Source organism: Letharia columbiana (genome assembly GCF_014066305.1).
Source record: "Letharia columbiana isolate WasteWater2 chromosome Unknown Sc0000044_s0, whole genome shotgun sequence".
Classification (NCBI taxonomy): Eukaryota; Fungi; Ascomycota; class Lecanoromycetes; order Lecanorales; family Parmeliaceae; genus Letharia; species Letharia columbiana.
The window spans coordinates 315,815-327,500 of NW_023501088.1; the positions used below are offsets into that span (position 1 = coordinate 315,815).

Sequence of the window (11,686 nt, forward strand, 5' to 3'; positions counted from 1 at the left end):
TGTCTGGCATGGATTCTGACCAATGAGCACGACGCTATGTAAGGCGCGCAAACAGACGGATGCAAACCAAGTCACCCGTCGTCATCATCCCACCCCTTTTCAGCTTCAGCCCACCCACAACCCCATCGCCGTCCTTCCTTTTCACCACCCAACCGTAAATCTCTGGCATACGCGTCATCCTCCCGCCAGCATCTCGCCACAAAGTCATCACCGACAGTGACCAGCTCCCCTCTTGGACTCCACGTCAGCCCAGTCATTTCTCTGCTGTGGCCTCGAATCAGTGCCGAGCCATGCTGGTATATGGGGATTGTGTCTTCCAGGCGAGTGGAGAGGCCAGTGCCGCTATCTGTTCGTGTTAAAGAGGGCCGGCTTCTTGGAAACGGTGAGTCCGAAAACAGCATCCGCTGGTGGTTCGAGCGCTGCAAGTATCTTTCATCTGTCGGAAATATCACGGCACAGCCATCGCTGCTTCCCACCGCGAGCATCTCGCTCTGGTCGTCCTTTGCAGGCCGTAAAGCAGATTTGACATAAAACGTGGTTGCATGAAATTTTGGATGTCGAAAACCATAGATTGGCCCCAGGCCTTCTTTCTCAGAACCACCAGATCTTCGGGGCTTCAAGAATGATTTGGAAAGCTCTGGTGCATGACCTAGTATCAGATGCGAAGTCGAGTACGCATAGATGGTGTTATCTCTACACAACGCGTACAGTCGTCCACCATCGCCACTTAGCGACAGAGAAGTTAGGCCGAAATGACGGTGCTTGTTGTGGCTGTCGGGCTGTCGGGTGCTTGACAAAGGTGTTGCCCGGCTTCGGCGGTGATTGTGTGTGGTACGGAGATCCCATAGCTTGACACTAGCGTTTGCTTCGGATGCGGTGAGGAAAAGATGCTCTCGTCCAGGGTGCAGGAACGAGAGTGCCGTGATGGAAACGTCGCCTCTCCTGCCGGGAGACTCGGTCTTGGAGGGTGCATCGAAACTTGGTGCGAGCCTGCCGCTGGCAGCTGCATTGGTCGACGCTGGTTGCCGGCTTGCGTGTGCCTCGAAGATGGTATTGACAGAGCGAGCCCATGTCAGTTTATTCGGCACAGAGCTTCGGGTAGTGCTAATGCTGGAGGGTTCGACCGAGACTCTGATGTCCCGGACAGGAGCATCAAATCCCTTGCATCGCAGATCCCATATTTGCACGCTGCCGTCGCGACTTGAGCTTGCGAGAACGTTTGAGCTACCTGGCTGGAAGCAGACTTGTTTGACAGAAGAGACGTGGCCGGCTAAGGTGTAGGTGGCTCGTTGGGTGGGCATGTCGATAACTTGCGAGGTCTGATCTCCGGATGCCGTTGCTAATAGAAGATCATCACGAGAAAAGGCTAAGTCGAGGATGGCATTTGAATGCGGCCGAAATGCTAAGTATGCCTTTGAAAATTCTGGCTTTTCGCCCTTCGAACTCTCGAGCAACCTCACACCTCCGTCCTCGTCTCCAATGGCAACAAGAGTGTTGGCTAAAAAACGTAAGTCAGCGCATCTGAGACAATACATACGGCATTCAGTCAAAACTTACTGTTGCAGCTTGTAGTACAGAACGGTATCGTGTGGTCTGATGGCGCTGCGACATTCATGCAAACATGTGCATCTTCGGGTCTGGTCGAGAAGTGGGTCGTCTCCTGTTGCCACTCCGACATCCCAACGCTACGACCAAAGCACCGGAGTTCCGATGCTCTCCTCTGGATACCGATCTCTCGCCGTAAGTATCTTCCCTGGCAGCCATGATAATTGGAGCCGATGATGCGCTCAATGGAATTTGGCTGCCTGCCATATCTCCGGAAAGGATCTTCGGCGTCGTCTCTAGACTCATTTGTACCTGTGTCACTGCCCTCATCTTCCGAAATCTCCAATGACTGGTTACGTATCCTTTTCAGAGGTGACGAGCGATCTGGTGTCATGTCTAGAGAATCAGGTATTTTTCGCTTCCTCCTCTTCGAGCCAAGCACGACTCCTTCGCCATCGCCTTCGAATATTTGTATGGTATCTTTTGTTGACGTCCTTCGCCCTTTGCGATTTGACGCCGACGCTGTAATGTCTCTCAATGCCTGCCTCGACGCACCAATCCGGCCACCTCGTTCCAGGGAAGACTTTGGTGTGAAGAATCGCGTGAAAGTTCTGGGTGTTATTGTTGGTGCTTTACGTGGTTTGCTGCCATGTCTTTTGTCCAGGGTGGGAAGCACAGGTGACGAACCCAGGTTCTCTCTGCTCGTCGAGGTTGCACGGCTGGATAGAGGGTTCTCTTGCGACCCAAGTGGGGTTTGATCCTCCATTACTGTAGTATTAGAGGGTCATAATGATAGTAGAGTTGTACAATCGTAAATGGAAGCCGAAAGCAACAGAAAGCAATAATGCTGGAGAAGAGTCAAATGTTCTCCGTTTTGCTAGATTGGGAAGTCGCGCTGCTACACGTCTCGGCAACCACGTCGGCTTTAAGCCCTCAACCATGGAAGCTCTAGCCGCACTTTCTCGGGTACTTTTCCCCTGCGAAGATTTAAAGAATATTTCTCCAGCACAGTATAACCAGCACGTATAAACAAAGACCTCACTTCAACCCGTACAATGTGAGCAACGGACACATAGAAATTGATAGTACTATGGCGCCCATCAAGCGCAAGAATGATGCTGCCGCTGAGGGTGCTCGACTCGCGAAGAAGCACAAGCCGTCCACCTACCCTCAGAAGCTGTCCATCTTGAGAGAAGAGGAGCCAGCATTTCCTCGTGGAGGGGCAAGCATCCTGACCCCGCTGGAACACAAACGGATTCAGATCCAAGCAAAACAAGATGTACTCTTCGAGCAGAGTACTGGCAAGAAAGCGGCCCGGAACGAGTTTGAAGACGAAGAAAACGATGAGGATATGCCTGATCAACTTAGTGGGCCCACCGAGAAGAGCAAGAGCAAGAGCAAGTCAAAATCTAGAGACAACAAGGGCAAGAAAAATGGCGGCGTTGAGAAGGCAGCATTGCGTATTGAAGGGTTGAGCTACAAGGTATAAATGCCAATTACCTGGCGAAGCGATGACTAAATATTCTTTCAGCGGCTCGTACCTGGTTCATTGGTCCTTGGACAAATTTCTCAGATCAATCGTTATGATGTCGCTTTGAATCTACCCAACAACCTTACGGGCTACGTTTCCCTCACTTCGATATCGGACAAGTTGACAAAGCGAATTGAAGCCCTGGCAGCAGATGAAGAGAACGCAGACGAGCAGGATGCGGACACGAAAGTCGACCTCAAAAGTCTATTTTCTGTTGGACAGTACCTGCGAGCCTACGTGATTTCCACACAGGAAGAAGCAGCCACAGGCGCGAAAGGCAAGAGACACATCGAGCTCTCAATCAATCCTCGAGAGGCAAATTCTGGTCTCAACAAGGCCGACTACGTGACGAACAGCATGGTGCAAGCTTCTGTACTAAGTGTGGAAGATCATGGTTTGATAATGGATCTCGGAACTGGAGACGTAGGCTTTCGGGGTTTCATGTCGTCTAAAGAGTTAGGCCCGAATATTGACATATCAAGCATCGAAGAAGGGTCCGTCTATCTATGCCTCATCACTGGCAAGAGCTCCACTGGCAGCATTATCAAACTCTCGGCGGATCCACATAAGATAGGCAATATCAAGAAGGGCAACTTTCTCACCAACGCACCAACAGTGGACTCGTTCCTACCCGGAACGGCCGTTGATGTCTTGGTGTCCGAGACCGCGCCCTCAGGAATCGCTGGCAAAGTAATGGGTCTGCTCAACGTTACTGCGGATTTGATACACTCAGGAGCTGCTGCGAGCGGCAAAGATCTCGAGAAGAAATACCCGCCTGGAAGCAAGATCAAGGGGCGCATTATATGTACGTTCCCGACTGCGGAAGAGAAAAAGCTTGGTATCTCCTTACAGGATCATATCGTATACTGGAGACCTAAGACCACAACCACTGCATCTGTAACAGAAAAATCGTTACCCACCGAAATGCTACCAATCTCAAGCACTGTCAATGAGGCGAAAGTTGTCAAAGTCGAGCAAGGCACTGGATTGCTCGTCGATGTCGGAGTGAAAGGTGTTCGAGGCTTTGTCCACATCTCAAGGATATCGGATGGCAAGATTGAGACTCTGGCGGAATCTACTGGAGCATACAAGCTTGGGTCAGTCCACAAAGCTCGAATTATTGGCTATAATTCCCTGGATGGGTTATTCATAGTTTCAATGGAGCCGAAGGTCATCAGCCAGGCCTTCCTACGCATGGAGGATATAAAGGTCGGACAGGTGGTCAAAGGCACGGTGGAAAAGATGCTGGTCAACGAAACCGGTGTAAATGGTGTTATAGTCAGGATTGCAGAAGGCATCACAGGCCTGGTGCCTGAGGTACATCTGGCAGACATCCGCTTGCAGCATCCTGAGAAGAAGTTCAAGGAGGGCTCATCAGTCACCGCAAGGGTATTATCTACGATGCCAGAGAAAAGACAGATCCGTCTAACCCTCAAGAAAACTCTTGTCAATAGCGACGCTAATATTTGGACGTCATACGAGAACCTGAAGCCCGGCCTTCAAGCTCCTGGGACCCTTGTCAATATCTTGCCATCTGGCGCCGTGGTACAATTCTACGGTTCTGTACGTGGTTTTCTACCAGTATCGGAGATGAGCGAATCCTTCATCCAAGACCCCAAACAACATTTCCGCACAGGTCAAGTTGTTAATGTCCATATCGTTACTGTCGATTCGTCAGATGAGCGGATGATAGTATCGTGCAAAGATCCGTCAGCATTTGGAGCTGCTCAGCAGGAGGCGTTCAAAAGCCTAAAGCCTGGAGAAACAGCCGTCGGTAATGTAACAGAAAAGACCAGCGAGGAGATCATAGTAACACTCGAACCGGCAGGACTGAAAGCGATTTTGCCGATTGAGCATCTTGCAGATGGTTCAGCTCAGAAGTGCCATTCTTTAGCTAAGAGGATCAGAGTGGGCCAAATCTTGAAAGAGCTGATGATCTTAAGCAAGCAAGAAGCGAAGCACCTGATCAGACTCACGAGCAAGCCCAGCCTTATCAAAGTTGCAAAAGAGGACAAATTAGTGAAGGCTTTTGAAGACGTAGTGGAGGGCTCTGAGGTCCGAGGATTTGTACAGAACATTACCCCAACAGGTGTTTTTGTGCAATTCGCGAGTGATCTCACTGGCCTTCTCCTCAAGCACCATTTACCCGATGAAGCAGCTCTGCTGCCTAATTTTGGCATGCGCAGGAATCAGTCAATATCACCGCGGATTCTGTCTGTGGACCATCGCCAGAGACGCTTTCTATTGACAATGAAGGCGTTGCCAGGTCTTGAACAGTCCGAGAGCAAGAAAGCTGCAGCTGCCAACTCTTTCGATATGAATTTATCTAATCCTGTAGACGAGGTCTCGACAAGCGTTGAAGATTTCACTCTAGGCAAGTTGACGAAGGCCAAGATTGTGTCCATCAAGGAAACACAGATAAACGTCCAACTAGCAGACGCTGTGCAAGGACGTATTGATGTTTCAGAAGTGTTTGATAGTTGTGAAGAAATCAACGATCGAAAGTCTCCTCTGAAGAAATTCCACACCAAACAGATACTCCCTGTTCGTATCTTAGGGATGCACGATTCCAGGAATCACCGATTCCTGCCGATCACACACCGAGGCAAAGCGCCAGTGTTCGAACTTACAGCAAAGTCAAGCAACCAGAGCTCAACAAATCTGGACATTTTGACGATTGACAAAGTTGAAGCCGGCTCTTCGTGGCTTGTTTTTGTCAACAACGTTGCAGATGACTGTCTCTGGGTCAATCTCTCGCCAAATGTTCGTGGCCGAATCCGAGCCATTGATGTCTCAGACGACGTATCTCAACTCAATGATTTGTCGAAGAACTTCCCGATTGGTTCGGTATTGAGGGCAAAGGTACTGAAGGTCGACGTTGAAAACAATCGACTTGATCTATCCGCGAGGTCCGACGGGTCTTCAGCTTCTTTGACACTGAAGAATCTGTCCAAAAGCATGGTCTTGCCCGGAAGGATCACCAAAGTCACAGAACGTCAAGTCATGGTTCAACTTAGCGAGTCGCTCTCTGCACCAGTCCACCTCGTGGACTTGGCTGACGACTATTCCAAAGCTGACCCGACTGCATACGAGAAGAATCAAACCGTCCGAGTGTGGATCAAGGCCATAGATGTTCCCAACAAGAAGATCACACTGTCAGCCAGGCCTTCTAAGGTCCTAAGCTCCTCATTGCCCGTTAAAGACCCGGATATTGGGTCCATATCTCAGCTCAAAGTTAACGATATCAGGAGAGGGTTTGTCAAGAATGTTGCCGATAACGGAATCTTTGTCTCTTTGGCCAGCAACGTTACCGCCTTTATCAGGATCTCGGATCTATCGGATGCTTTTCTCAAAGACTGGAAATCGGATTTTGAGATTGACCAGTTGGTGGAGGGCAAAATCATCGCTGTCGATTCATTGCTCAATCATGTCCAGATGAGCTTGAAGAAGTCACATCTTGACAAGGACTACAAACCACCTCTCGCTTTCTCAGATATGAAATTGGGGCAAGTAATCACAGGAAAGGTCCGAAAGGTAGAAGACTTTGGAGTTTTCGTCGTGGTGGATGACTCTGCCAATGTTAGCGGTCTCTGCCATCGAACCAAGATGTCTGACCGACCCGGTGCCAACCCGAACAAGCTATACGAAGAAGGCGATACAGTTCAAGCAAAGGTGCTGAATATCAACAAGGAGAAGAAGCAGATTTCGTTCGGACTGAAGGCTTCCTATTTTGGTAAGCAATTCAGAGATAAGGATGCTGCAATGAATGCTAGTAGTCCAGAAGATAGCGACATTGGGGATGCTAGTGATAGCAATGGTTTCATGGGTGAGGCGGATAGAAAGGGACTTGGCGCTTTACTGGGGGCTCACGAAGACCAATCCTCGGACGATGAATTTAATATGGACGATGTGCAAGACATAGATGATAACCTCGGAATGGATGACGGAGGCGTAGACCTTCCCCAAGAGGAATCTAGAGCTCCCAGCACTGCAAACGGTCTCCAAGGTCTCAGCACAGGCGGTTTCGACTGGACCGGCGGCATGTCCGCGGCCGACAACAGAGACGCCCAATCTGAGACCGACGCAGAACCATCCCAATTCAAGAAGAAAAAACGGAGAAAAGCCGAGATCAAAATCGACAAAACCGGCGACCTCGACGCCAACGGCCCACAGTCTATCGCAGACTTCGAACGCCTTCTCCTCGGCCAGCCAAATTCCTCCGTGCTCTGGCTCAGCTATATGGCGTTCCAGCTCCAGCTCAGCGAGGTCAACAAAGCGCGTGAGATTGCAGAAAGAGCCCTCAAGACAATCAACATCCGCGAGGAGACCGAGAAAATGAACATTTGGATCGGGCTGCTCAATCTGGAGAACACTTACGGAACCGATGAATCCTTAGCTGATATCTTCAAGCGGGCATGCCAGTACAATGACAGCCAAGAGATCCACGAGCGTCTCATAAGCATCTACATCCAGTCTGGACATGACTCGAAAGCGGACGATCTGTTCCAAACTACGATCAAGAAGCATGGCAAATCCCCAGATCTCTATATCAACTATGCAAATTTCCTCATGACTACACTAGCGGCTCCAGATCGCGCTCGTGCGCTGTTACCTCGGGCAATGCAGTCCTTACCTTCTCATACGCATCTAGCTCTTACCAGCAAGTTCGCCCAAGTGGAATTCACGTCCTCGAACGGCGATCCAGAACGAGGGCGCACGCTCTTCGAAACACTGCTTGCGCAATGGCCCAAACGCTTGGATTTGTGGAACGTGCTGCTCGACTTGGAGATCAAACAAAGAGACAAGGAGGTCATTCGACGGCTCTTTGAGCGAGTAACTGGGAGCGGACCCTCGCTCAAGGCTAGACCGGCCAAGTTTTTCTTCAAGAAATGGCTTGAGTATGAGGGTAAGGAGGGGGATAGCAAGAGCCAGGAGAGGGTGAAGGCGCTGGCGGCGGATTATGTCAGAGCGCAGGGGAAGCAGTTTGATGTTGAGCAGACTTGATATATAGCTGATGATTTGATGCAATGTTGCCCAATATCGAAAACAATAGCTTTCACATCCCTTTAGACGTCTCGATGATCAATTTCGTAATTTGATTGAACATTGGCGGGCTTCTGAACATTGGAAATGGCATCCATGTCAGGACTGCAACGGCGTCAAGCGAGTCTCATGTACAGCCGCGAGTAAGTCATGTGTTCCTATCAACATTTAAAGACCTAGACATAGGTGTTTCAAGTTGGTAATTCATTCCGAAATAGCTCCTTTCTAATACTCAGCTAAAGTCGGAATCTATTTTCCGCCACCCCATTCACCTATTCCGAACGTGAAAGGCTGCCATGCAAGAGCAGACTGGTACCCACCCCCATCACAGGGCGTCCAGACCACTCCTCATGCCCGCGTAGCGCAAAATAACCGTGATCCGCTCCACGCTCCCCGTAGTCGTCCACCCGCCAATCTTCACGGGGAAACTGAACGTGTTCACACACGCCATGTTCAGCTGCGTCGCCGCGGCTCCGACCCCGAGCCACGTGCTCGTGTCCTCGCTGAACCCGCTCTGGATCTTCGCTTCCACGGTGCAGCTGCCGCATGTCTTCTGGACCGGGAGTCGGAACTGGTCGTCGGCGCCGGCGTTGTGGAAGTTGCCGATGATGTGGTTGGAGGGCAGGAGGCGGATGGCGGCGCCGCAGTCTGTGAACCTGGGTCTGCGGCGGGCGAAGGGGCTGGCGTTGGTGAAGCAGTGGGCTACGCTGTTGGCGGAGGGGGAGGAGGAGGAGGAAACGTTGGTGGGGGGTGTTGTCGATGTGAGGTTCACTGGGTGGTGGATGGGAGAGAGGTCTGATGTTGGAGGAACGGCGAGGGAAAGGGCTGTGGAGGCGATTACGGTGAGCAGGGAAAGGAATCGACATAGGGTTATCATCGTGCACAACTTTGATCTGTGGCAGGAGAACGGAAACCATTGCGTTCTGGGAATCGACCCTTCGACATAAAATGCCAATGCGCGTCTTGTCGCATGTGGCAGAGCCGTCTTTGGCGAGGTCTAAAGCGCACCATGCGTGCCTATCCTGTCATGCAGAAGATCCACACGCTCGAGAGTTACTGCATTATCGAGACATATGCGGCGTCCGTTACACGGACGCCCCCCACGGCCACATAGAAATTATGCGCGGTGCTACCAATATCCGCGGTACCACCCACGGGATATTTGACACCAACGACACACTTTGTCATGATCTCATGCGCAGTGTATGCTACATCAACCATCCGGAAGGTGTCTGTCCGGGTCATGTCGGGGTTCTTGACAAATATGGCGCACTGGCCAAATATCCACTTCTGGTTTCGTGGTTGCGAGAGGTCAATGTCCGCAGAAGCTGTGTAGCCAAAAGTTTGCAGAAACATCGGATTCGGGTATCTCAGAATGATTTGGTTGATGACGAACTGGCAATCTTCCACAGCTGCAGGCTTCAATTGGATGGTGTAGGGATTGAAACAGGTGACTGGGTAGCTTGGAGGTGCTTCGATGCTTCCCGAGAGGTTCGTTGAGGCCAGAACCAGGTTCGAGGTGCTCAGTGCGCCTTCTGGTACCAAGCTTTGTCTGCCCGTCGAGGGCGAAGAGCCGTGCGGTGGAACAGAAGCTCTCTTTTCCACGCTAACACTCGGCGCAGGAGAAATGGTCGAATAGTTGACCTTATAGTCTCCAATTGACGACTCAGAATTCGACGTAGTGCGTAGTACGCTACGTTGTATATCCTCTTCGGAAAGATCGAGATCTGACAACAAAGATATGTTGGACTGGCTTGCAGCGTCGCTGTCTTGCAGTCCTAGAACGCCGACGTAAAAAGAATTGTTCGGTGAACCGATGGCAGTCGTCCCTCCTGCAAGAATCTGCTGGTCTTGGACGCATTCTTTCAAGATCTTGTTTGCGGCAAGGACAACATTGAAAAGCTGTAACGTTTGTTCCTGGTGCTTTTCCACACACGCGACAATGATGACACACCGATCACGATGCCATCGAGAGAGGTACCATTTGCCAGACTGATCTTTGAAGGATTTGTAGTTGAAGAGGAGGTCCTGGAAAAGAAGGCCGTCTTGTTGGAGGAGGATCTCATTGATAATCCAGGAGCAGTCCGATATAACATTCATGAGGTCCGGCTGCCGTACGTGACGTCCACGCGATGGGGGAGGAAAGCATGTGGTAGGATAGACTGGGTAGTCTTGCACCGAATTTGTTAGATTGATCTGCGATACGACCCCTAGAGATACATCATTGGTCAGGCTCAGGCTTTGTGACCTCGTGTTAGATGGATATGCTAAGGACGCCGGATCAATTAGTACGAGCAGAATAGGGACCCAAATGCCGATGAAGTCCATGGCAGTCGCGTTTGCAACCCTTGCTAGAAGCCGGAAGTATAGAAGATTCTGTGTTGCCTGGAAAAGGAGGGTAATGTATCAGAATCAAAAGGAGAGCCATTTTCGAACTTGTGACATTGCATCCCCAGGGCGCGGCCAGTGTGCAAGTTGCAAAACTCGCGGCGGGTGTAGGCAAGCTGGCGAACAAATCATTTCACAGCTTGAAGATGAATTTATTTTCTCAGTTGCAGGGGCGCGTTGCGCTTGCAAGGCGCGTAATAGAGCCATAGAACCGGGATTTCGACAGGTTCAAACACATCATTGTCAATCACTTCACAAGCGAAACAGACACTTGCTTCACCAACAAGACTCTCCCTGGGAACAACAGCTTTTTGGTTCGCGATGCCATTCGCCAAGACGAATTTGCTTCTGCTCTTCGCCCTCTTGACATCTCAATCTCTCACTCTGAGCATTCCGCAAGCAACGAATCCAACCGCTCTTCTTGCAGGCAATCATACCCTGAATAGCGAGGTGCACTGCTACTCAAACAATCCCTACATGTTCAACAGGCCCAGCGCTCGAGATTGCATGAGCGCCATTCGCCGCCTTCCTTCTAGCCACATCCATGGCACATTCCACGGTCCCGGCAGTGGTGAAGACCAATTTAAGCTGCCTGTCTCAAAGTCATGGGGTGAATGTCAAGTCTTCGTCGAACTTAAAAGCCTCATGCCCGAGGATGGTACTTGGCTGGGACTTAGTCTGGCGGCGACGCAACTGACAAGTGCATGTGCAGACCGTGAGGGTTACCTTTCAAAGAGGGGCGGTTGGACGGATGCAGGGGATCATGACAGGATTAGGATCACCGTGCAATCCATAGGGCAAAATGCTTGACAAGGTTGGCGATGAGACGATCGCGGGTGTCGAGGCGTAAGCCGGATGTCTTGCTTAACGGCTTCAAAGCATGGCGAAGACATGTCGCTGATTTTCTCTGGCTAATGAACGGCGTTGGCTCCCAAAAGATATTGATGAGATATTGATGAGATCAAAACTAGTGGGTGGGCCCCACACTGTGTATCTGTGTGCAAATGATGCACCGACGTCGCCTGCACTAAGACCGCATTTTGTACTGCATCCACCTCTACGTGCTTTGTTCACGGCGGAACCGATCGTAGAGGAACCAAAGACCCGACAAGATACTCATTACGGCGGGAGCAAATATTTTTTGAGATGCTTCTCTACCGCCTGTTCCACCTAATTGAG

General features: G+C 50.7%; 5 protein-coding genes across 5 annotated transcripts in view; 1 reads left to right on the top strand and 4 right to left on the bottom strand.

Moving 5' to 3' along the window:
• Positions 1 to 71: 71 nt before the first annotated feature.
• HO173_009954 (uncharacterized protein) lies at positions 72 to 2,311 on the bottom strand (the record flags this gene model as incomplete). Its single annotated transcript, XM_037311841.1, has 2 exons — positions 72 to 1,498; positions 1,558 to 2,311. 2 exons carry the CDS (start codon positions 2,309 to 2,311, stop codon positions 72 to 74), a joined length of 2,181 nt encoding a protein of 726 aa, XP_037161303.1.
• A 324-nt stretch (positions 2,312 to 2,635) lies between these two features.
• Positions 2,636 to 8,080, top strand: HO173_009955 (uncharacterized protein; the record flags this gene model as incomplete). Its single annotated transcript, XM_037311842.1, has 2 exons — positions 2,636 to 3,028; positions 3,077 to 8,080. The coding sequence occupies 2 exons, from the start codon at positions 2,636 to 2,638 to the stop codon at positions 8,078 to 8,080; spliced, it is 5,397 nt and encodes a 1,798-aa protein (XP_037161304.1).
• Positions 8,081 to 8,444: 364 nt separating this feature from the next.
• On the bottom strand, positions 8,445 to 8,996 carry HO173_009956 (uncharacterized protein; the record flags this gene model as incomplete). Its single annotated transcript, XM_037311843.1, has 1 exon — positions 8,445 to 8,996. One exon carries the CDS (start codon positions 8,994 to 8,996, stop codon positions 8,445 to 8,447), a length of 552 nt encoding a protein of 183 aa, XP_037161305.1.
• Positions 8,997 to 9,172: 176 nt separating this feature from the next.
• HO173_009957 (uncharacterized protein) lies at positions 9,173 to 10,447 on the bottom strand (the record flags this gene model as incomplete). The annotated part of the gene is made up of 1 exon (XM_037311844.1): positions 9,173 to 10,447. The coding sequence occupies one exon, from the start codon at positions 10,445 to 10,447 to the stop codon at positions 9,173 to 9,175; it is 1,275 nt and encodes a 424-aa protein (XP_037161306.1).
• A 1,117-nt stretch (positions 10,448 to 11,564) lies between these two features.
• HO173_009958 (uncharacterized protein) overlaps positions 11,565 to 11,686 on the bottom strand; it is a gene marked incomplete at both ends in the record, with an annotated part of 282 nt that continues 160 nt past the window's right edge. Inside the window, one exon of the mRNA XM_037311845.1 lies at positions 11,565 to 11,686. This exon is cut by the window's right edge and continues 160 nt beyond it. Coding sequence (XP_037161307.1) covers positions 11,565 to 11,686 — 122 coding nt within the window.